The 23,944-nt window shown below is 32.7% G+C and overlaps 5 protein-coding genes across 7 annotated transcripts; 3 read left to right on the forward strand and 2 right to left on the reverse strand.

Moving 5' to 3' along the window:
- The first annotated feature begins 189 nt into the window (after nt 1-189).
- On the forward strand, nt 190-1,572 carry LOC107468242 (rac-like GTP-binding protein 7). 3 transcript variants are annotated; one of them, XM_021132999.2, is made up of 7 exons: nt 190-450; nt 547-634; nt 718-827; nt 927-990; nt 1,069-1,133; nt 1,220-1,285; nt 1,374-1,572. In XM_021132999.2, exons 1-5 carry the CDS (start codon nt 352-354, stop codon nt 1,086-1,088), a joined length of 381 nt encoding a protein of 126 aa, XP_020988658.2. In that variant the 5' UTR covers nt 190-351; the 3' UTR covers nt 1,089-1,133; nt 1,220-1,285; nt 1,374-1,572. The 3 variants fall into 3 exon arrangements, with proteins under 3 accessions (XP_020988658.2, XP_052111781.1, XP_052111782.1); XM_052255821.1 differs by having other exon boundaries at nt 1,078-1,133; XM_052255822.1 differs by lacking the exon at nt 1,069-1,133 and having other exon boundaries at nt 191-450.
- A 7,668-nt stretch (nt 1,573-9,240) lies between these two features.
- LOC107468215 (WUSCHEL-related homeobox 9-like) lies at nt 9,241-10,511 on the forward strand. The gene is made up of 2 exons (XM_016087473.3): nt 9,241-10,138; nt 10,211-10,511. The coding sequence occupies exons 1-2, from the start codon at nt 9,241-9,243 to the stop codon at nt 10,447-10,449; spliced, it is 1,137 nt and encodes a 378-aa protein (XP_015942959.1). The 3' UTR covers nt 10,450-10,511.
- A 3,393-nt stretch (nt 10,512-13,904) lies between these two features.
- On the forward strand, nt 13,905-15,497 carry LOC107468286 (ras-related protein RABA1f-like). The gene is made up of 2 exons (XM_016087547.3): nt 13,905-14,383; nt 14,648-15,497. The coding sequence occupies exons 1-2, from the start codon at nt 14,163-14,165 to the stop codon at nt 15,078-15,080; spliced, it is 654 nt and encodes a 217-aa protein (XP_015943033.1). The 5' UTR covers nt 13,905-14,162; the 3' UTR covers nt 15,081-15,497.
- Nucleotides 15,498-15,569: 72 nt separating this feature from the next.
- On the reverse strand, nt 15,570-16,355 carry LOC107468287 (uncharacterized). Its single transcript, XM_016087548.3, has 2 exons — nt 15,857-16,355; nt 15,570-15,783 (listed from the first exon to the last, which is right to left on the reverse strand). Exon 1 carries the CDS (start codon nt 16,267-16,269, stop codon nt 15,889-15,891), a length of 381 nt encoding a protein of 126 aa, XP_015943034.1. The 5' UTR covers nt 16,270-16,355; the 3' UTR covers nt 15,570-15,783; nt 15,857-15,888.
- A 328-nt stretch (nt 16,356-16,683) lies between these two features.
- On the reverse strand, nt 16,684-22,645 carry LOC107468285 (leucine-rich repeat receptor protein kinase HPCA1). Its single transcript, XM_016087546.3, has 18 exons — nt 22,313-22,645; nt 21,498-21,618; nt 21,332-21,403; nt 21,135-21,209; nt 20,933-21,004; nt 20,604-20,768; nt 20,412-20,486; nt 20,151-20,222; nt 19,985-20,056; nt 19,786-19,854; nt 19,496-19,570; nt 19,262-19,399; nt 18,672-19,153; nt 18,416-18,562; nt 18,181-18,317; nt 17,874-18,093; nt 17,546-17,781; nt 16,684-17,406 (listed from the first exon to the last, which is right to left on the reverse strand). The coding sequence occupies exons 1-18, from the start codon at nt 22,395-22,397 to the stop codon at nt 16,933-16,935; spliced, it is 2,787 nt and encodes a 928-aa protein (XP_015943032.1). The 5' UTR covers nt 22,398-22,645; the 3' UTR covers nt 16,684-16,932.
- Between the last annotated feature and the right edge of the window lie 1,299 nt (nt 22,646-23,944).

A 23,944-nucleotide genomic window follows, 5' to 3' on the forward strand; every position in this document is an offset into this window, starting at 1 on the left:
TTCTGAATAAAGTATAATAACTCAACAAATATTTTTTAAGGGGATTTTTCATTCTCTTCAATAACGAGAAGAATTTATTTTTTTTCTTTCTTAATCTCCTTTGGTTCATCAAACTATTAACATCACAGCTTGAACAGCTTAGCTTAGGACATAAGATTTTGTTCACCTTCTCTGCTATTGGTCCTTGCACTCAAAGGAAAGAAAACAAAAGAAAAGAAAAGCCACAACTAAAGTTGCTGCTAGGTTGTTAATGTTAAGGTCCAGCCACCTTCCTTTCTTTCACTCTTTCAACTTCAAACTTGTGTTTATAAGTAAAGAATCTCTCTTAATTGTTCAAGAAGAAGAAGAAGAATGAGTACTGCTAGATTCATCAAGTGTGTTACAGTAGGGGATGGTGCTGTTGGAAAAACCTGCATGCTTATATCCTACACCAGCAATACCTTTCCCACCGTAACTATTTTTGGTTTATGTTTCCTTTTTCTTTTTTCTTAATGTGCACATGCATGTGGAGAAAGAGTAATTAGCATTCTTCTCCTTTTATGATAGGATTATGTTCCAACAGTGTTTGACAATTTCAGTGCTAATGTGGTGGTGGATGGCAGCACTGTGAATCTTGGTCTGTGGGATACTGCTGGTTAGTCATCTCTGTTTGTTTCTGATATTACATCATTAATGCTAATTAACTATGTTAATTTGGTTTAATTGTGTGGATTACAGGACAAGAAGATTACAACAGGCTAAGGCCTTTGAGTTACAGAGGAGCTGATGTGTTTCTTTTGTGTTTTTCTCTCATCAGCAAAGCCAGTTATGAGAATGTTTCTAAAAAGGTTTTCTTTATGATTTTTAGGTTATTAATTAATTAATTAATTAGTATCTGTCACATTTCAACAAGTCTTTAAGAAGATTATTGAATTATTTATTAACAGTGGATGCCTGAATTGAGACATTATGCTCCAAATGTGCCTGTTGTGCTGGTGGGAACAAAACTAGGTAACTTTTCATGAATTTGTTGCTTATTTCTTAGAGCTAATCATAATATTGGTTTCAATTTCACTCTGATTTGCAAAGATTTGCGAGATGACAAATAATTTCTGATTGATCATCCTGGATCCACACGAATTACAACTTCTCAGGCATGTCATTAATGTCTACTTAGAATATGAATTGAATACCTTTTGTAAGGACAATTTATTGAACAATTATTGTGAATATTTAACAGGGTGAAGAGTTGAAGAAAATGATTGGTGCAGTAACTTATATTGAGTGCAGTTCTAAAACACAACAGGTGAGTATGAGCACTTCATTACATTTAACAAGTTCATTACATTTCATCTTTGTGTTCTGATTTTCTTCATTACTATTTTGTGTTTTAGAATGTAAAAACAGTTTTTGATGCTGCTATAAAGGTTGCATTGAAGCCACCAAAAGCAAAGAAGAGAGCACGCAGGAAAAAGACATGCAATTTCCTCTAAATATTTTCATTCCATTTTACTTTTTGTAACTGGCTTAAGTCGCATACAACATTTAGTAGAGGATTCTCAATTCAATCACTGTCACTAATGTGAAATATCTTCACATAAAGATAATAATTAAGATATAAACATTAATTATGTCCAACATTTTAGTCAAACAATTCTTAACTATTATGAAATGTGATCTTTAGATTTTAATGCAGTAAGATGCATCCTAGCTATTCATTCAGATTTCAGAGTGCTCTGACCCAATTTATTAGCAGTTAGGATGCTACCCTTGAAACTACTTCTTCATCATATTCCGTAGATTCTTCCGAATTACTAGCTGCTACATTAAATCCAAGTTTTGCCGTGACGTGATGATGAATTGATGATATGAGTATTTCAATCCCGCAATTTCTGTAAATTTCTTAGCACCCCAAACTAAATGCTTTGCTTCAAATTCAAGTTTTCTATTGAAAGCACAATATGGAATTCGAAAAAACAGTAACAAAATTATGAATGATGAACTATACACTGGAAGTTAAGTGCTCTGAGCTATATATTCAACATTAACTCAAGAGCAGTGGAATACATTAACTCAAAGAAAACTTATACATGCAGTCTTGTGGAATACATTTTAAATTGAGAAATGCTATTTGTACACTAAAATTAGCCACTAAAATCAGCTACCGATGTATTTGTGTATAAATATATGTGTGGTTTAATTTATTTTCAATGTGTATTTGTATTCCAACATAATACTGGTGGCTGATTTTCGTATATACGTAGCATAACCCTTTTAAATTATTGGTGTCAACTATTTTTTATCGACCAAATGTTAAATATATATATTAAAATCAGTTACTAAAATTAGCTATTAGAATATAATGCATATTGGAATATAAACAACAACAACAATAACAACAAAGTCTTGTCTCACTAGCTGGAGTCGGCTACATGGATCAAACGATGTCATTGAGTTTTATTATGTATATTATGTCTACAGAAAAACTGTTTATATGTAGATCTCGTTTGACTACTATCTTTTTAGGTATTTCTCTGCCTTTTAATTTTTGATATAAAATAAATTTATATATTTATACAAAATACATATTAAATACTTTTAATGTATAAATAGTATTTTTTCCCATTGTGTTATCATTGATCTTATCTTAACATTTACATATTTAGATATTCAATTACACTTCAATTAACATAGTAGTACCCGTTCATTTTTGTATGCTTTGTTATCTATGTATTTGAATATAACAATTGTATCTAAAAATAACAACGACAGTGAAAATAAGAGAGAGAGAGAGTTAGTATTTTTGAAGTAGACAAATGGTGTGTACAATATTTTCTTTTCATTGATATATATAGGGGTTTTGAAGTCATGAAATAAATGTGACACCACCAATAGTTGTCACAACTTTCTGTCTCTAACTCCAAATTTTTTGTGCCAACGTATATTATAAGTGTGTTTAGTTGATGGCATGTGCAACAACATTAAAGCATTGAATATCCACCATGTTGTGTATTTACTACGCGCATGTTAGCATTTAGTGACTGTCGTTGGCGCAACTTTAGCTACGACACACATACCCATCTCATGTTTTGCATTAGATTAATCCCAAACATTTATGGATATCATGTGTACCCCAACTCCTTTAGAAACTAAACTAGAACATATATCAATTATAATTGTTGATTGTGTTTAATTAAGGTGATCATAGATTAATTAAGTATATGTTTTGTATTTGGGGTGACGTAAACAAAGTATGTATGTCTTTGCTTCTGACAATATGAATTAAATTAAAGTATTCCGATCCGTCAAAGTTGTGAAAGAAGATATGATAGATGGATCAACAATGTACTTTAGTTTGAAAAACTATAAAAGCATTGAAGTGATCTTTATTGGATAAGTAGTAGTACGTTAAAGAGACTTTGATTCACTTTTGATTCGATGTGTATTTTCTTTACGTAAAGTTCCCCCACAATCACAAATCTTGGAGACTCTCACAAGAATCAGATAATCATTTATGATGAGTACTAGTAGTTGACCATGTATTGATGAAAATTCAGGTGCATCTATTTTACGTGAAGTTGATAGTTGAGAACTATTAGATGATTATTTAATCAAATCATCTAACGGTTCTCAACTATCAACTTCACGTGAAGTTAACTGACTGCACTTGAGTTTTCATCCCATGTATTTCAACTATTTCATTTTTATTTATTTTTCAAAGCATATGTTAATAATCATGTTTATCCCAACAATAAGAAACCTAGATACAGAAAGGTAAGTTATTAAAGGCATAGATAGATAGAGGTGGTGGTCCATGAGGAGCAGGAAGATGTGACTCACTACTCATTTTTGGTGGAGACAGAAGGGTGGGAACAGAATAAAGTGCAATATAATTAGAATGGAAAACAAATTCATTTTCTGATCACAAAATAATTAATGAAAAATGAGTAATAAATAAATGTGGACAGAGATGCAGAGGATCAAGGGGTGTGGTACAGTCATAACTAGAAGTGCAAATTCAAAAGAGAGATGTAATTAATACAAATATAGAGAAAATATAGCAACCAAAGAATGGGGGTATCTGCAATGGCTTCACCTATATATATGGCAATTCTGTACGGACATCCATGTAGCTTCATTTCCCCTTCATAATTCATCCACCAAGGGCTCCCTCTTACGTGCGCACCTGTTGCACTTTTCCAAGCTGCCAGGGAGGGCAAAACTTTTCAACTGCTCTCTGGTCACATTTTTATTTTTAATATTAGATTAATAATAATATTTTTTTGAATTATAATTTAATGTGATATTTTTTTAAAATGTGAAATGATTTAATTTATGGAGTATTTCTAAGAGGTACAGAAATCGGACCGTCCAATTTTTAGGTACAAAAATCGGATCGCTCGGACCATCGGATTTGTTTTTAAAAAATTAAAAAAAAATTGGAGTACACAGATTAGACCGTCCGATTTGTGTACTCTAAATTTTTTTACTTTTTTAAACCCCAATCGGATACCCCAAATTTTTTAAATTTTTTAAACATAAATCGAAGGATACGATTTGTGCACCTTCTATAATTTTAAAAAATACCAAAAATTACTATGTTAAGGTATAATTCTCATCTTACTTTCATATCTAAATTTTTTAGCCTGCTCTGCTCAGGATGCAATTTATAATTCTTACACTAATATATTCATTTAATTTAATGATAAGTTATTATTAATGAGTGTTTGTTATAAAATCATTTTAAAGTATGTGTTATAACTTATAAAGCAAATGAAAATAATAAATCATTTTATTTTGTTCTCCAAACACTTAATAATCACTGAAGAGAAAATAATACATACATGTGCATGTATATATATTCTCATAGATAATAACAGATTTATTAAGGACAAGATTACATATTTATAGAAAGGAAAAGTATAAAGTAGCAATATATTATCTGCCAACTTATTACCAACAATAGTTAATTACTATATTTTAAATACATATATAAAGAGATACATCTAGAAAATATATCTGTAAAGACATTTCTATTAAATACAGTCATAAAAAAGATATTTTTATTAGACATATCCACAAAAATATTTCTATTAAACACAGTTATAAATAAGAATTGGTAGAAGTCGACAGAAATGCTGTTGATAATGTAGCGAAATTGTTATAGAAATAAGTAAAATGTTTAAGAGAATAATAGTAAATATTAGATGATTGTTAGAACTTAAAAGACTTTAATATTAAGATATATTTAAAGTTTCAATATTTAATGTTGAATTTAAAAAATATAGTTCTTTTTACTTAATAGTTAAATTTTAAGGTATGGTTTTTCATTTTCTTTAAATATTTAATAGAAGCCAATATTTATTAGTATCTTTGCTTCTTTTTTTTTTCAAATATAGTAATACAGAATACTTGTGGACAAAAAAATTTATTATCACATTGTTTTTAGACATAATTTTTTTTTTATCTTATGTAACATTATAATCAAGCTTTTTGTGACTTTAACACAGTTAACTTAGTTTTTTTTTTTAAATTGTTTCTTATTCTCGATTTTTGAGACAATAAAAAGACAAAAGGGAAAATTGTTAAAACTTTTATGGTTAACTAATAATAAATTAGAAAGAAGAGGAGTGGGTTAATTGGATTAATGGCGAAAACGCCAAATGGGGTTTTGCTGGGAAGGTTGTGGGGCATTAATAATGGGTATGTATAGGTCTCAGGAAGGTCTAGTTGAGTTTCTAAAGTTGTTTGATGCGATTGTAATCCCAATTTTGTGCCTACTTTCCTCTCTGTCTCCCCCAAACAGAGATATCTCCATGCATGGTCCCCTCCTAACCTTTCATATGTCAGATCATTACCTATTAATATAACAAAATATTTCCACTATACACATACATAAAACAAACATAAAATTATCACTTTATATTAAATGCATCAGCCACCTATTCTACCAAAAAGAATAATGCATTTACCTCTCTCTGTATAATCATTAGAGTAAAGCAATTATATGTAGGTTATTGTTGGTGCCTAATTTAATAACTACTTTAACTTATAACAATATAATTACACCATGCATGCACGTTTTAAGTGAATACTGTTTAGTATATTTTTCCCTCTAGATACTAACATATTATCATGTATCAATCATGTGTATTTTGTCTCCTGTATGTAGTGTGTATGCTCGCTCCATCAATTGTATAAAATTATCCTCTTTATTAAAAATATAATTATTTATGTATTTTTTTAATCAGTTTAATTCTTTTAAAAAATAATATCATAATATGATATCAAAACTTTTATCATCAAAAGTTTTAAAATTGATTCTTATTGATCTCAAAAAAAAATATAACCTAAAACAAATAAAAAAAATTCATATGCAAAATTTGTTATTATATTAATCATTGTGTATCAAAATACATAACTTTTTTTTATTATATTACTGTAAGGAAATTTAATTATTGTCTATATATTGTATATTTTTTATTATTCTATTATAATGAATTTAACTATTCTAATGACTAATTTTTAGTATATATAAAATATTTTTGTTTAAATAAACAAATAAATGAACGACAACAAATTAAAAATAAATTTGTTAGAGATATATATAATAGTTCATGTATTTTTTAATATTAGTTTTAATGTTTGAAAAAAATAATTTCATAATATAATATCAGAATTTTTATATCTAAAAAATATAGAGTTTAATTTTTTGTTAATTCTAAAAAAATAAGATAAAAAATTATATAAAAGCTCAAGCAAATTCAAAATATGCTATTATTTGAGGAAGTATGTTAAATATAATAACTATTTATGTGATTTTTTATTAATTTATTAAATTAAAAAAATGGTAATTTTATGATAGAATTAAAAGAAAAGCAAAGTATGAGTGTAGTTGATGTCTCTGGTGATTCTTAGCTTAAATTTTTGTTGACGTATATGATGAGTCCAATGGCACGAGTGTAGGATAATCTTAACCTAGCTACCTATCTACCAATTAAAAACCAGCGTCTGGTCATTCTGTTCATTTCTGTAAGAATGACAACTGAATATAACCTTACCTTAGCTTCTTTCATAATTTTTCTTTCTTTTACACCAAACCAAGAAGAAAATCAAACTGATTAACTTATCCTTGTAGATCTTGAGTACTATATATATTCATTTACATGTCCATTGAATCTCCTAAAAAGAAGGGGGAGCAACTATGCACGTGCTCCAGTAATGCCTCCTCCTATTCATTATTCAAACGGGAGTGGATCCTCTCCAGTGAAAAAAATATTGGATGGTGTCCAGTATTCAATTTTACTATTTATTGTTCTCTTTTATTTAATTTTAGTCCCACTTATAAAATTAAAGGTAAGAGATCACACTTTATTCTCTCAAATGTTTAAAAAAATAAAGAAGATCCATTTTCCTATTCAGACCGAATCCATTTAGCAATTACTATAAATAAGCCTTCTAAGATTTATATATGTGTTTGCAATAATACCTATATAACTAATTAAGCGTAAGCAAGTTATGCATTCTTTTTTGATATCCAGCAACATAAAAAGTAGTAGGTTTGACCAAATATTATTACTTCATCATGCAAAATAGAATCATATAAATTAAATTAAATGTACTTGTTCTTGGAATATATATATTGTCGCTACTTTTGGCTAACTATATGAACTCTTGACATTTTGTCATGGTGCACGTCATTATATTACAAATCCGTCCACATTTCCACACCATAAGTGTTTATCCCCCATCCCTCTTTTCTTTTTTAGGGATTAGCTAATAAATATTTTGTTCAGGGTACTAATATAGTAAGTTTGTTTGGGGAAGTTACACATTCGAAAATTTCAATATATAGTAATCTATTTTGTATTTGATGAAAACTTGCCTTTAAAAAATTTTAATAGAACTAATTAACCATAATAGTGCTGTGTTCTTAACAAAACTCCTTTTTAATTGGAAGTAATTTATGGATGATAGCATCTTGATTCTTGAGTATTATGACCCACTAAAATCGGAAATTTTGTAGTTTCAATACTGGTAAACTATCAGCATTACTGCATTACACACTGAGATAAGGTCAGCTAATTGCTTTTGGGTGTTGAGATTTTGGATGAAAATTCAATCAATAATTAATTATTAGTTTATGGTCAAACAAATTAATTTATTACTAAATTATCTTTTTATGCTTTTGTTTCTTTTCCTTTTCTTAAATATTATTATTATGAGGAAGTACAGAGAGCTAACAGAATATCTATACAATGTGTATAATGGGATATAGGGATTTTTGATTTTGTAGGATATCAGATGTTTATTATTCTTGGTATCTGGATAGTTATTTTGGATAGTATGAGTGTATTGTGTTTAAGAAATTAGTAATATTTTATCCTGAATGTTGATTTTTTAACTCATATTGGGCCAGATAAATAGCCCATTATATACATTATACAAGGAAAAATATGAGAAACCAATGGAATATTTGTACAATGTGTACAATAGAGGTTTAGAGAGTATTAGAGATATAACCATTAGTGTTAACTTTTTCTATTAGCTGAAACTTTTGGAATGAGCGGTATCATGACATGGTATTAGCGCTTTAGATCCGAAAGGTCTAGAGTTTGATCCTTGCTAAACTCGAAAATTAGTTTAAGTTTTTGGGAAGATGTTTATTATTCCTAGTACTCGGATGATTATTCTAGATAGTATTAGAGATGTTCATTTTGTAACTTATATAGCCCATTGTACACATTGTACAAATAACCTATTGTCTTCCTAACGAAACTCTATTATACAAATACTCCGTTGGCTTCCTAGCGAGATTTTAGAATTATTTGTATCCATCGGAAGTGACGATTGGGCAGTCAACCTAAACTCTAAATCTTTGAAGTTGAAGGTGTAAAATGGTTTAATTTAGTTTTAGAAGTAATTGAAGGGAAAATGAAATGGGGATGGGAAGGAGATAATAAATATGGCCCCTCGAGTCAATGAATGAAATCCACTACCACCGCCTTCCAATGATAATTAGTGGTGCATACTCAATACGCAACCAAGCCCGATCCTCTTCTCACTTCTCACTTCTCACTTCTCATCATCATGCTACTAGTATGCTACTTTCTCTTCCTTTTTCTTTATTATTATTATTATTATTAATTAATTAATAAATAAAGTGTATATATGCTGATGAATTTTGTTAGGTAGAGAGAGAGACAAGAGAGGGTATATAAAAGGAAGGATAAGCAATTTCTTTCATTCATTCATTCATTCATGGCTTCTTCTAACAGACACTGGCCAAGCATGTTTAAGTCCAAGCCCACATGGCACCATGATATCACTATCACCGCCACTGCCTCCTCTTCTTCTTCTTCTTCTAGTAGTAGTAGTAGTAGAACCTCTCCTTACTCTTGCGACGACAGAAGCCCTGAGCCCAAGCCCAGGTGGAACCCAAAGCCCGAGCAGATTCGGATCCTGGAGTCCATATTCAACTCTGGGATGGTGAACCCTCCCAGGGATGAGATCAGGAAGATAAGGGCTCAGTTGCAAGAGTACGGTCAAGTTGGTGATGCCAATGTCTTCTACTGGTTCCAGAACCGCAAGTCTAGAACCAAACACAAGCTCCGCCACCTCCACACCAAGAACAACCCTCCTCCTCCTCCTCCTCCTCCGTCATCCACCTCATCCTCCTCCTCCGACAAGTCATCATCCCCACCCACCACCACTACTACTACTACCAATACCAATACCTATTTCAATACCCACAATCACACCGCCACTATTCCACCACCGCCGCCGCCGCCGCCGCCGCCGCACGTGGCTGCTGAGACTTTCATCTTCCCGCTGCAACATCATCAAGGTATAACATCATCCCCGCAAGGGCTTTTCTTCTCTGAGCTCTCCAATGTGGTGCAAGCTCATCATTATCAGCCGTCTCCACCACCACCTCATCAGCTGATGATGCATAACGTCGTTGGTCCCTGCACTAGTCTCTTGCTTAGTGAGATCATGATGAATAATAATGCTTCAAAGAAAGAACAACAAGAACATGCCAGCAACAACAATAAGTCCCTCAAATTAATGCACCACACACCAAAGCTTAGTTTCTGCGTCACTCCACCTACTACTACAACCGCCACCACCGCCACCGTCAACGCTCTCCTCACTCAAGGTAACATGAATACTATTCAAACTTGTCTAAAGCAGTAATAAATTAATAAGAATTGTGCATGGAATGATGCAGATGCAGTAGGTAGTGGAGATGGAAGTGAGAAAATAACGGTGTTCATAAATGATGTGGCGTTTGAGGTGGCGGCGGGGCCATTCAATGTAAGGGAGGCATTTGGGGAGGATGCAGTCCTCATTCATGCCATAACTGGTCAACCTCTTCTCACTAACCAATGGGGTCTTACCCTCCACTCTCTCCACCATGGCGCTTCTTATTATCTGCTTCTACATACCCTCCCTCACGCACCTTATTAGTAACAAATCACTCCTCATTTTCCTTCATTCCCATTTCTCATCACTTACTTTGATTACTTATTACTCACACTCAATTTTTTTTTTGCAGATTTAGCAAGGTAGACGAGTGTTGAAGGCATAGGATCGATGGAGGGGTTTAGATCTATCTATATGGTGTTATGTGTTTGAGTTTAGAGTTTCTTCTATCACTTTCCTACTATTATATTATAAAATATATATATCTTTAATTAATTACCTACTTATTACTTGTCTACTTTGTGTTTAGGGTTATATGAATATGAGTTCTTTTAATTTCGCCAATTTACTTCTACCATGTAATCTTCCAATGAAAACTTTCTTAGCTTATTGCTATGGTCCTATATATGCCTCTGTGCCTCTCATCGTTGTTATATATAGAAATCTATATAATGTATTTTAGTTAATTTTAGTTTTTTTTTTTAATTCTACTCGTGATAAATGATCATAAGATAAGATGAAACGTGGATTATATAACAAATGAGAGTTTACACTCCATTTTATAATGTGATCTTTTGTTTATAATATGTTAGTTTAATTACATCAATTTAGCAGGTTTCAGAAAAAGTTGTATCAAGTACAATAGATATTGAAGTATGCTTATACTATAAATTAGATAAATGAATCTTCTAAATAATTTTGCAATTAATTATTTTTTAAAATTTTTAAATAACTTGAAAATATAATTAAAATGAAATGAATATTGTGAAGATAGTAATGAAATAATGAGATTTTTATACATAGAATATAAATATCCTTGAAGTATAAAAGTAGAAAAACTTCATAGAAAAGATAAATTTCTGAAATTTCTAATGATATATTAGATTCATAATTTTTGTTTCATTTTTTGTATTTTTAGCAAGTACCTTTTTTATAAAAATGAAATAAAAATTGTACAATAATTAAAAGAAAAAATTACCTTTCCAAACATTTCTATATGTTATTAGGAATCCCAAATGGAAGTTAACACAATCTGTGCACTAAATGTCAACGTGCAGTGGATATTAAAGTTCTACCTTGCTACTGCCATGAATGTTGCAACACCTATGCCATTTCTCGTGTTACTTATATGCCATTTCTCGTGTTACTTATTTTATGCGATTCTATATTATGAATAAAGTTTATGGATGTGAACCCTAAAGTTTCAAATTAAGGAACAAAACAATAATTTACACTTTTATACGTGTCTAAAATAAGTACACTTTTATAGCACCATATATATTGAACAAGACATAACCTAAATAATGCCCTAACCTAATAAGGACTTGAATAAAATTTGAAATGAAGAAGGGTTTTTTTTTTTCCGGATTTCGTATTAGTCTGATCAAAAGAAACAGGAATCTACTTCACTGTATGCTATTTAAAACCAAATCTTGTTTACACGAATCAGAAAGGTCTCACCTGAAACGGAATGATACCAACATTTCCGTACAAGTTGCAAATATGTGTGTTCAAAACTGGTTAAAAATATTCAAGCAAGAATAACATTATTTAGCTAGCTTATTAAATCGAAATCATTTAATAATTAATATCTATTCTCCTACAAATTTATCACTCACCAATGTGGTAGAATATAATTAGGATCAATTAGCATTATTTAACATATGTAAGCAACGAACGACAATGATATTTAATCATTTAACTCAAAAAAACCCAAGACAGAGAAAATAAGTTAGTCAGTAAGGTAAAATAACATCAAAGGAGTGACAAAAAAATAAGAATGGCATAAAAAAATACAAAAATTACGGTGATTTCACCACAAAAAAACAACCTTTCCTCTTCAAGGGAGATACCATGACTCTGATATCATGTCAGAAATAAGAGACTAAATTGGAAAAAGAATTTGTGTATTATTGAGTGTATTCGAGTTGTCTAGAATGATACAATATAAGAGAGTATTTATAGGTGCTAAGACGAAATAATAAAAATGTAATATCTTATAATAAATATTCAGATATGCTAGTTTACCTAGAAATCATCGAATATTTTATGTTATTTATTATAGATTATTTTATATAAACAACTAATTAGGTGATTTCATATATAAATAAAAATAACTTTTACTTGCTCTGCAAAAGAATTTGAGTAACATAAATTAGTAAAGTTTGGTTATTATGATGAGAAGAACACGCATAACTGGTATGGCAAATTATGTTGTTCAGAAGGGAGTGACTGTTCATTTGGTATGAAATTGAAGCACTAGATGGAGAAAGGGACAAGAATAGGATAGTAGTAACGTTGTTGAGGAAGGAGAGGTTGAATTTGAATTTGAGAAGGCCGGTGATTGGTTTACGTGTAAGTTGATAAGAACAGTATTTGGTCTCAATGTTTGATGCCTGCTTCGATTTGACACACCGATTTCGATTTATCATGGACAGACTTATCTGCAATAATCTGAAATCAAATTCTTCCCTCACTCCCTACTCTTTTTGATATTGCAATGTCACACTGCACCCACACATGTTCAATTCATCAACATATATATTATTTTCTTCTGCATGCTCAATTCAACCCATCACGTACCTTATGGTATATATATATATATATGTGAATTGAACCGATCATCATATCATATCATGTCATAACATAACATTTACATGCTATGTACAATCATGACCACAACGACTTTTATATAGATATCTATCTATATATGTGTCAAACACTTTATGCTCGCCAGAGAGTTTAATTTCATGTCACATGGATGGGATTTGAAGATAGCATTCATTCATTCATTCATACATTTTCAAAATTATATTAAACCTTAGCTTGTTAATGAACATTATTAGAGTGATTTTATATATGTATCCCGCACGAGGGTGATGTTAGGTGAAGAAACAGTCACCTTGACTTTAATTTGATTGGATGTCCACTCGATTTCACTGCATTTTTCCGATGACTAAATAAGGCTGCATTACCAAGTATGTCGAGATTTACAAGTAATGTATAGTTGAATGAGTCAAACTATTATAGATTAGTTAATCCTCCTATATACAAATTTTTATTATAATGTAAAGAACAAAAGTCATTTATTTATGCCTTTATAATTAGGACAAGGGAATAACAAGACAAATCCCATCCAAAACCAAAAGAACCACTCATGATCACGTAGGTCTAGTTGATATATAGCTGCAGCTATATAAATCTTTTACATGAATTGAACCATCACTCATGCAGAATATATATAATCATCACCATTAACACTTTTCAGTTTTCCCTACTCCCTACTTGGCACGCTAATGTTGTCTTTCTCTAACTTTTAATGGTTTACTTTGGGCTTCAAATAATTCACATGCAATACGGCTATGAAAGTGGGCTTGGAGGCCCAATACCCGAAAGCCCATACATACATAGTTGTTAACGGTTTAAGCCGTTATAACAAAATATTAACCGAAAATTGGGAGTACGTTAAACTCTTTTGGAACCACAGGCATCGTTTCATTTCATTCCCTGAATTTGAGCATTACTATTGCACCCTGTTTCCATTGCCACTTCTTCCAAACCTGGATTTCAAAACCAATAAACTATGGTTCTGACGATCCTTAGTATTTTCAGATTCAACGCCAATCCATCTCAATATCTCAGACAACACCCGTCTCAAAACCAAAATAAAAATCAATTCTTTCTTTGATTTTCTCTCTCACTTTCTCTTCATTCATTCTCTCTCTTTCTCTCTCTCTCTCGATTTGTGATTGAGGCAAATGGGGGCGTATACCGCTGATGAAGATTACGATTATTTGTTCAAGGTGGTGCTGATTGGTGACTCTGGTGTGGGAAAATCGAACCTTTTGTCGAGATTCACCAAGAATGAATTCAGCAATGAATCAAAGTCCACCATTGGGGTTGAGTTTGCCACAAGAAGCATTAGGGTAGATGATAAGATTGTCAAGGCTCAGATTTGGGACACTGCTGGCCAAGAAAGGTAAAAATATTTCATTATTCATCATTCCCTTTGTGAATTTGATTCCCCCTGTAAAAAATATGAATATCCATGATTTGTTATTGGAAGCTTACACTTTCATTGTTTCAATTATGTGGATTGAGTTGTTCTGATGAAATGACATTCACAAAATCTGGATAGATGTCTCTGAGGCATTTAAGATTGTCATTTTTGTCATCATATTTTGTAGAGAGATTCAATGCCTAATGTGATATATAACTCATCTTGCATTGCTTTTAATTCAAGGTATCGAGCAATTACAAGTGCATACTATCGAGGAGCCGTTGGGGCATTACTAGTGTATGATGTTACGCGCCATGTAACATTCGAGAATGTGGCAAGGTGGTTGAAGGAGCTGAGAGATCACACAGATGCAAACATTGTGGTTATGCTTGTGGGAAACAAAGCAGACCTCCGCCATCTGCGGGCAGTTTCAACCGACGATGCCACGGCCTTTGCTGAAAGAGAGAGCACATTTTTCATGGAAACATCTGCTCTGGAGGCCTTCAATGTCGAAAACGCCTTCACAGAGGTCATGAAGCAGATCTATCATGTTGTGAGCAAGAGGGCACTCGACATTGATGATGATCCAACATCTTTACCAAAAGGGCAATCAATCAATGTTGGGTCTAGAGATGATGTTTCAGCAGTCAAGAATGGTGGATGTTGCTCTTCCTGAACTTGCACTCAGAATCTCTCGATTTGCATATTCCTTGTTTATATCAATGTAGAGAGCATCATTGTCGTAGAGAGCATCACTCTCTAACCTTTCTATTTCTTTGTCTATAGAGAAATCAAATCAGCCTTAGGAAATATACACTTTAATTGTGCTTGCTTCTTATTTTGTTGTGTATTATCAAGGTATTCGTTTATTTATCTAATCTAATATAATTCATTCAGTACTTTGCTTTGCTTCACTCTTGTCTATGAATATTGGCAAAAGCATCTAACCTTGTTCTTTCCCCAATCATATGCAACATTCAAAGTGAAAACTAAGGTGTAGTCGACTTAACGGAAAGTTGATAGTCGAGAGCCGCAGAATGAAAATTTAATCAAATCAGTCAAATCATCTACCGGCTCTTAGTTATCAACTTCTACTGTACCTGAGTTTCCACCAGCATTCAGTTATGTTTTAATTTTGAAGTTTGAACATCAAACAGAATTAACATTGTTCTAAACTCCATAATCATTGTTCTTAACCTCTACCTCTTATAAAACATGAAACAGGGTTATACAAATTCCCTATCCATATCAAAACGAACAGCTAAAAAATTAAAATAAAAACATCAGCACTAAGCACTGAGCAGAGTTGATTATAAACATGAAACAGCATTGCCCTATTGCAGCGAACAGCACCTCCAAGTTATTCATCGGTATAAACCCTAAAAGAAGCAAAATCAAAATTAAACCTTGAAATACTCAAATTGGTGAAAGTGGAGGAACTAGGTCACCAACCGAATTAGGAGAAAACAGAAGCAGCGCGTGATTCAAGGGCGAGTTTTGTCTTCGTCAGTATTCGATGCAGAAGAGGAGGAGGAGGATGAAGAAGGAGGAGGAGGAGGAGGAGAGTGGTCGGAGCGGAAAGAGAGGAGAGGGTTTTGGCCCTTGATGACCCAACCGAGGGCAAAGAAGGCGAGGCCGGCGAGCAAGGCGGTGCCCCAAGCGTGAGAGTACCACTTGCTGTATTCTCTGGTGGCATACTTCCACTGATCCTTGAGAGTGGAAGGATCAGGGTTCACCGTCTCCGGTGGGTTCACGTGAATCTTCTGATTGTGCCCTGAATACTTGCTTGAAGACCCATTCTTCCCACTTCCATTTGAAGAAGATGGTGGAACAGGGTATTGCTTTTTTGGATCACTTTCTCCCATTCTTCAATCACCAAACAAACCACATTACCTTAGATTCTTAGAACATATTTATATGCCACGTTTCATGAAATCATGGATCACATATTCACATGTGTCCCCCAAGAAAAATTCCTTTCCTTCTCTTCAGTTTTTTTTCTTAATTTAATAATTTTAAAAAGTTAGAATTATATAAAAATATCCCTCATATNTTCAATTATTATATAAAAATTATTTATTTGAATAATTATTTTATAAAAAATCTAAAACAAATAAAATCACTTATATATAAGAATTTTAATTAATAGAGTTTTTAGTATGTTGTTTAACAGTCTGTGTCAGTAATAAATTTTTAAATAAAATTTAAATTTGTGATGACTTTAATATGGCGAATTAAAAATATCTTGGGCAACTAAATAAAAGAAAATGGAGAGAGAGTTGGCATTCAAAAACTATACTTACATTTAAAATTACAATCATTAACAAAATTAACAAAAATATTTTCATGACCACAAGTCTACAATACATACATATAAGGATGTTTGAAGTTCTCCCCTTGTGGTACCTCATAATTGATGCACCAGAATATTCAAACTGAATTTGTATCCTAAATTTGACACACCAAACCTCAATGATTACATGTGAAGAGGGAAGTAGATACACAAAAAAGTATAAATATACCAAGTCTCATTGAGGTTCTATCTTTGCTGTTGGGAAGTTTCCAGAATGGCTAAAATCTTCATTGTCATAAAGGTGTTTGACATTTTGCCCAAGTGGCACCTCATAGCTTTCTGTGGTGGAAGCTGATTCAACACTGGGGTTCAAACCAGCAAGCTGGATTATGTTCTCAATCTCTTTCACAACCTCAGCCATGGAAGGCCTCTCAGATGCATATTCTTTCACACACCTCATTGCCACTTCAACAAACTTCTCTAACCCCTTTGGACTTGTGCTGCTGACTATGGTTGGATCAACAATAGAGTGAAGATTGTACAAGTCTTTTGATGTATCCATTACCCTCATTACCTCTCTCACAATATACTTCCCTTGCTCTATTGGCCTTTTCGCTGTTACTAGCTCAAGCATCACCACTCCAAAGCTATATACATCGCTCTTTTCGGTCAATTGCTGGCTCATGTAATATTCAGGATCCAAGTATCCCTATGACAACAAAAGGTAACAAAGCAATCAAAATACTTATTCAATTTTTTTGTGCTAAACAGAAGCTTTCTTTATTCTTCAAGTTTCATTATGTATGATGTTTAATGAAGTTATAAAGTCTAAAGCATTGTCTACAAACCATTGTCCCTTTGACTTGAGTAGTGACATGGCCCCTTTCACTATCTACAAGAAGTTTTGAGAGACCAAAATCAGCCACTTTTGCATTAAGGTGACTATCAAGTAGGATATTGCTTGATTTTATGTCTCTGTGTATGATTGGTGGGTTAGCAAGTTCATGAAGATATGCCAGACCCCTCGCTGCGCCCAACGCGACTTTCAGCCTCCGTATCCAATCCATGGATATCCCAGACTTTCCTGCATTGACAAAGTTGAATTGGAAAATAATAATGATGAGTCTATGATGCAACATCATGGCAGATATGGACTGGTGAAGGAATTGGAAATACCTGTAAGACTATCCATTATAGTACCATTTGGAACATACTCGTACACCAGCATTTGTTCACCCTTCTCAAAGCAGAAACCCACAAGACTAACAAGATTCTTATGGTGGACCCTTGAAAGAAGTTCAATCTCAGTTTTAAACTCAACAGCACCTTGCATAGATTCTTGTGCAGCCCGCTTGATGGCAACCACTTCCCCAGCAGGAAGAACACCTTGGTACACCTAGTTGATGAAGAACAATTGGATCTTTCACTCTTTCATACAATTGAACAAGACGAGAGTAAAGATAAAGATGTCATGAATGAATACCTTTCCATAGCCCCCACTTCCAATAGTATTACTTTCTGAGAAGTTGTTGGTGTATTTCCTCAGATCTTCGAAAGAAAACCATCGCGCTCCTTTCAACTGAGGAGCAGCTCCACTATTCGGGTTCTGTTCCCAATTTGCTGCAATTTAAATGACATTTGGATCAATAAAAGAGTACCAGAAACATTGCTTTCATTACAAGAAACAAACTAAGCTAAACTTGCATCAACTATCTTACCAAAAGGATTGAGCTCAGATCTTTCTGCTCTTCTTTTCTGGCGGAGGGCATACATGCCTATGACGAATGCTAATCCAAGAAACACCACAACAGCAACTACTGCACCAATTATAGCTCCAGTATGCTTTGACTTTGATTTAGGTTCTCCTATGTGACATAAGAGTGACAGAGTGAGAGAAGAAAATAATATATGACAGAAGAGACAGAGAAAATATAATTAGCATTTCTGCTTAATAATTAGACACTGAACCACCACCTCCATAGTATTGATAGTTGAGACCATTGAAGAAGTAAGGGGAGAAAAATTCCGGGGCCTTGAAAATTTGGTTACTTAGCACAAAAGCAACACTTGAAACTCCAGTTCTATTGAAACGATCAGTTTGAGATGGGAAGACATCCAGAGTCAACTGAAAATTGTTGTTAGATGCATTCCTTGAGGGATTACTCAGAGAAACTGAATCCACAGGAAGCTTTTGGGACTCAAAGCTCTTCAACAAAGACTGCTCAAGCTCCTTGTAATCAGTATCGTTAAGGGTTGTGAAACTAAGAGCTCTGGAGTAGAGTGTTCCAGTATAGGGATATGCACATTTACAATTTGGGCTGGAAACCTGACCAGAAGAGCAGGATTGAGCGGAGCAATTATTTAGTGGTGTTGTGTATGCAGGAGTTTGTAGGGGCAGTTGGCAGTAACTCAGTTTTTGAGCTTCAGATTCATGACAAATTGGATTACCAGCTAACCTGCAAAAGCATTGCATAATAACTGTCTCAGAATCAAATTGAGTCTACTTGAATAGCTGGAAGAATCAAATTGAACTCTGTGATATCAATGTCATAAATGAATCTTACACCACTTGGAAATTTATCTTTTTGCTTCCTGGCTTGTAATCGGTTATTTGATTATCCTGCAAATCAATGAGCTGCAGACTGTTACTGTAGCCACTGGTAAGATTCAATGTGCCACTCAGCTGGTTGTCCCCTAGTAGCCTGTTACCACAATTCAATAAAACCAGGTTATCTCACATTCATATGATGCATCACTTAATTATTGAAAGTTAGAATGAAGGTGAAGGAACAGCATACACAGTTGTCAGAGATTGCAAACTTGAAACCCATAATGGAATATCAGAATCGTTGAAAGAATTGTTGCTCATATCCCTGCAGAAGATTTTCCATAAATGCAAACTTAGATCATTATATTATGCATGAGTTTTATGTTTATGTTTTGCATGTTTTTGTTGCATAAGATCTAAGTGTAGGAAAAACATGTAAGCAATAGCATGGCTTCTGGAATATTATTATTGATGTTTAACTTGAATAAAAACTTTTCCAAAATATAATAGGCTATAATTATTCTACAGTTTACTACTTACACATAGGAGAGACTGTTCAATCCGGTAAGGTCTGGCAGAGAGCCATTCAGCTTATTATGGGATAAATACCTGCAAAAGTATATATAGTCAATGCCTTCTCTCTGCAAGATTGATAACATAGAAAAACATGGAAATATTTGCAGATAGACAGTTTATGTATGAAGCTTAATATGACATGATGGTTCTTTAGTTTCCTTACAGCTCACTCAGCTGTCCAAGATTCTTTAAAGTTGAAGGCACTGCTCCGCTAAATCCATTTGTATCTAAGCGCCTATGATCAAGAGAGGAAAATACATCAATATAGAGAAAATCCAAAGAAATTCAGACATCAAGAAGTCACCTGACACAGGTAACATGATACTTACAACACCTCCAATGTGCTCACTTGACCAAGGGAGCTAGGAATACTACCCTGCAGTTGATTGTTGTCCAAAAGCCTGAGATAAAAAGAATACAAGGGTGGATAATGTCACCACCATATTAGGAAAATAACATGAAATTGCAGATAAATGTAATTGAAATATTGTGCTGTCTTAAACTCTGTGACATGGATTTCCATGCCTTCAATTCATTTATCAAAATCAAGAAAACCAAAAAAAAGTACTATAAGATGTAATGATGCTTACACATGTTTTAGTAGCATTTTTGAATTGAATAGTTTTTCTGGTAATTGACCAGAGAACTTATTGTTCCCCATATGACTGCAAAAACAGTGAACATTGTCTTAGATAATCACTGAAGTGGTAACTATATATATTCAGTTATATTATTAATGCAACAATATCAACTGAAAAGTGATGTAATGAGAATTGACATACAAGTGTTGGGCCTGAAGGAGCAGGTCAAGTCCTGGTGTTCCTTTGTTATCAGATACAGGAAGTTGTCCTTCAAGTTGATTATCAGCAACATCAAGCCAATTGATATTAGTCAGATTGCCAATGGAGCCCGGAATTGTTCCGTTGAACCGATTCATATTAAGTGCTCTGCATAGCAATATCTGATAAGCTAATCATAATGTACCATATCTTAGCACAATGAATAAACACTGAGCTGCAACATTTGGATAAATTCAAGAAGTGAACATGATATGAAGCAATATCCTTTGTGACATTGGAAGTAGCAGAGTTGTTAATATGGAAGTTCTTACAGAAAGGTTAGTTGCTTCAAAGCTCCAATAGAGTCTGGTATAGGACCAGAGAGACCACAACCAACCAAGGCGCTGGCAAATAATAAGAGAAGTAACTTATAAAGAAGCATACTATATTTTTCAAGGGATAGAAAAATGCTAGATAGAAGAATTTCATTTTATTTTTCAAATATGATATTGCTAATTAAACTGCTTTCCTTACAGGGATTTTAGCTTCTTCAAACTCCCAATTTCTTGTGGAATCGTTCCTGTCAAGCCAGTGTTGTAAGAAAGATCCCTACATGAACAAAACAAGAATGATCCATTGGTTATTCTGTTTTCTCAATTCAGCTTATTTTGAAGATCAAATGCCTTAACCACACTGAATCATTTTAATGAATATGAGAAATTGAAAATTACAATGTGTCTAGTTCAGGTAATTGTTGGATTGCTGAAGACAGTTGTCCCTCCAAATTCATGCTTAACAGTTTCCTGAAAAATAAAAACATTTTTTCTTTTCAAATTTAGTTTCTGAAGAGTATAATGTGAGAAACAATCTTTCATGTCAAAGGAAGTGAGGACTAACAATTCTGTAATCCTTGAGTTGGAGCAACGAATTCCTTCCCAATTACTGCCACAAGGATCTGTACCAACCCAATTTGGTGGTCTGTTAGTCCAGAATCCTGTAAGAGCTGCTAAGCCATTATCTGAAGCAACAAAATTCACAAAAAGAAAATTTGTTAAAGGAACTAAGTAAATAGAAGACTACAATCTCAAACAAACTCTAACAGATTTTACAATAGTAAGAACTAAGAACCTACATCATGTCAACTATTATTCTGGCAGAGAAAAAAATAACAAGGTAAACAAATCCATTTTCTAACTTTTGATTATTTCTTATAACCATTGTAGAAATGATCTATTCTTATAAAATATCTGCCTAACTGCTAAATGAAGGAAGAATCAATTACTTTTTAAAATTTCAAAACATTAGTTTCATCAGTTGTTTGCTTCATTAAATATTTAGAAGAATATTTTAGAGGCTAATTGAAGGTTATATCATAACTCTAGCATTATTTATTAGCAGCAAAGGATCTCTGAGTAAGTAACAATATAGGTCAATGACTTGCATGCATAATAAGCACAGATTTTGACAGAGATAAAGGTGAAGATAGAACATAATCAGTCAGTGCTATGAGACAAAAGGAACAAAGGGACCACTGTGAAATTGATACAGAATTTGCATAAAAGGCCTAAAATAGTTTAGGCACTTGTCAACCATATATAGTAGCATCCCAAGAAAATGGCAAGAGTTCTTGCTCTTTTATTTATATATATGAGATATGATAAAGCTACATGAAACAAAGAGTAAGATATCAAAAAGGGTTGAGTTGAGCTTACAGTCTTGGCTGTTTGTTTGTGCTGCTACAAGCAGAACTTGAATAAGAAGCATGAGTAGAAGAAACAACTTGTTATGATGTTCCATTATTATGATGCTGAAAGTTATATCTTCTGATGATGAATGAAAAAATCTAATCAACCCTTTTCTTTCAAATGGAAGCAAGACAAGGATCACAGAATAAAGCAGAAAACTTTAACCAAGAATGTCTGAGATTAATTCAATAGATAAAGGTGGACGCGTCTTCTTGAATCTTGATGGCTAACTAATACATTTTACTCAGTCAACGGCTCTTCCATGTAAAAATTTCAACGTTTGAGAAGGTTATATTTAACTCCAATACATAAGAAAGAAGAAAAAGATAAAAATTGGTCCATGGTGGCCACTAACCATATATATCTATAAATATCTTCAATTGATAGAGTCATTGTGATTTTTTCTTTTCCCACCCTGAAACATTCAAAAGAAGAATTCTATAAATAATAAGAATAAGAAAACATGAAGTGTTTGAATAAGCAACCACCTAAATGTAAGATTTAATTTCTATTGGTATCTGTCAATCATGCAAGATGCAATTGGTTCCACTTCCATATTAAAATAGTGCTCATCACAACTCTAAGGTAGTTACATATTAAAGTCAAATTATTGAATATTAATTGAGGATATAAACTATAGGTGATGAACAAGGTGCACTCATCATCATCACTCTCATATTTGTTAGGAGGGGACACATACATTGTTGGAGCTAAATTGGCAGATGAGTGATACTATAAGAACCACCTTGTTCTTTCTTTTCCATGACCAAATTCATATTCAAATTTAATGGCCTTACACTATATGACAATTTCATGAACATCTAGTTTGCCGTCCAATTAATATTACTATTAGCAATACAAAAATAAATAAACTTAGTTATGCCAAAATTTTGTGTAGCTTTCACTACTCTCTGCTCATGTACAACCTAAGATATATTCTAAGAGTTTTGTTATATGTATACCTAAAATTATTACACGCAATTCAATTTAATAATAGTATATAAGGCTGCGTTTGTTTTCAGGAACAGGACATGGAGATACAAAATCGTGTTTGACAGATAAGATATAGATAGAGACATTATGTACTGAATTAGTATATTTTGTGTTCATCCTGACAAGAAGGACACAAAAATACTAACAAGAGATACAACTTATTTTTTATTTTTTCTTTCATTATTCTTGTTAATTTTTTATAATTATATTTTTTTATTATTATATTTTTCTTCTTAAATTTTTTAAATAAAAAATGAGAATAAATTGAATTTTCATAATTTATTCTAGTTTATCACCAAATAAAATATAAGAACATAAAATTTGTGTCTTGTCCTCGTTATCTTATCTTGTCTTCTTCTCAGAAACAAAGGTAGCCTAATAAATGTGCCTAGTATAGTATACAAAGAGAGAGTGTTTAAAGGACATTTCTCTAATAGTAATAATATTTCTTAGTTTCAGATATCCTTGCACACAACTAAGCACACGCATTGAACAAGAATAAACAAGAATTTTTAATTTTTTTTATTTATTTTTTAGTGTTCTATTTTAGAGAGAAAAGATGTGACAATTTGTATAGTTGGTTGGACAGGCTTGAAGCAGCTTGTG

This window comes from Arachis duranensis, chromosome 10 (genome assembly GCF_000817695.3).
Source record: "Arachis duranensis cultivar V14167 chromosome 10, aradu.V14167.gnm2.J7QH, whole genome shotgun sequence".
NCBI classification, from domain to species: domain Eukaryota; kingdom Viridiplantae; phylum Streptophyta; class Magnoliopsida; order Fabales; family Fabaceae; genus Arachis; species Arachis duranensis.

Coding starts and splice junctions, on each gene's coding strand:
- LOC107468215 (XM_016087473.3), top strand. CDS start 9,241: ATGGCTTCTTCTAACAGACACTGGCCAAGCATGTTTAAGTCCAAGCCC. Junction 10,139..10,210: donor CAACGCTCTCCTCACTCAAG/GTAACATGAATA, acceptor GGAATGATGCAG/ATGCAGTAGGTAGTGGAGAT.
- LOC107468285 (XM_016087546.3), bottom strand. CDS start 22,397: ATGGAACATCATAACAAGTTGTTTCTTCTACTCATGCTTCTTATTCAA. Junction 21,404..21,497: donor AACTCAAGGATTACAGAATT/GTTAGTCCTCAC, acceptor TTTATTTTTCAG/GAAACTGTTAAGCATGAATT. Junction 17,782..17,873: donor TATAATGGATAGTCTTACAG/GTATTTCCAATT, acceptor TTGTCAATGCAG/GAAAGTCTGGGATATCCATG.
- LOC107468286 (XM_016087547.3), top strand. CDS start 14,163: ATGGGGGCGTATACCGCTGATGAAGATTACGATTATTTGTTCAAGGTG. Junction 14,384..14,647: donor GACACTGCTGGCCAAGAAAG/GTAAAAATATTT, acceptor TTTTAATTCAAG/GTATCGAGCAATTACAAGTG.
- LOC107468242 (XM_021132999.2), top strand. CDS start 352: ATGAGTACTGCTAGATTCATCAAGTGTGTTACAGTAGGGGATGGTGCT. Junction 451..546: donor CCAGCAATACCTTTCCCACC/GTAACTATTTTT, acceptor CTTTTATGATAG/GATTATGTTCCAACAGTGTT. Junction 635..717: donor TGGTCTGTGGGATACTGCTG/GTTAGTCATCTC, acceptor TGTGGATTACAG/GACAAGAAGATTACAACAGG.
- LOC107468287 (XM_016087548.3), bottom strand. CDS start 16,269: ATGGGAGAAAGTGATCCAAAAAAGCAATACCCTGTTCCACCATCTTCT.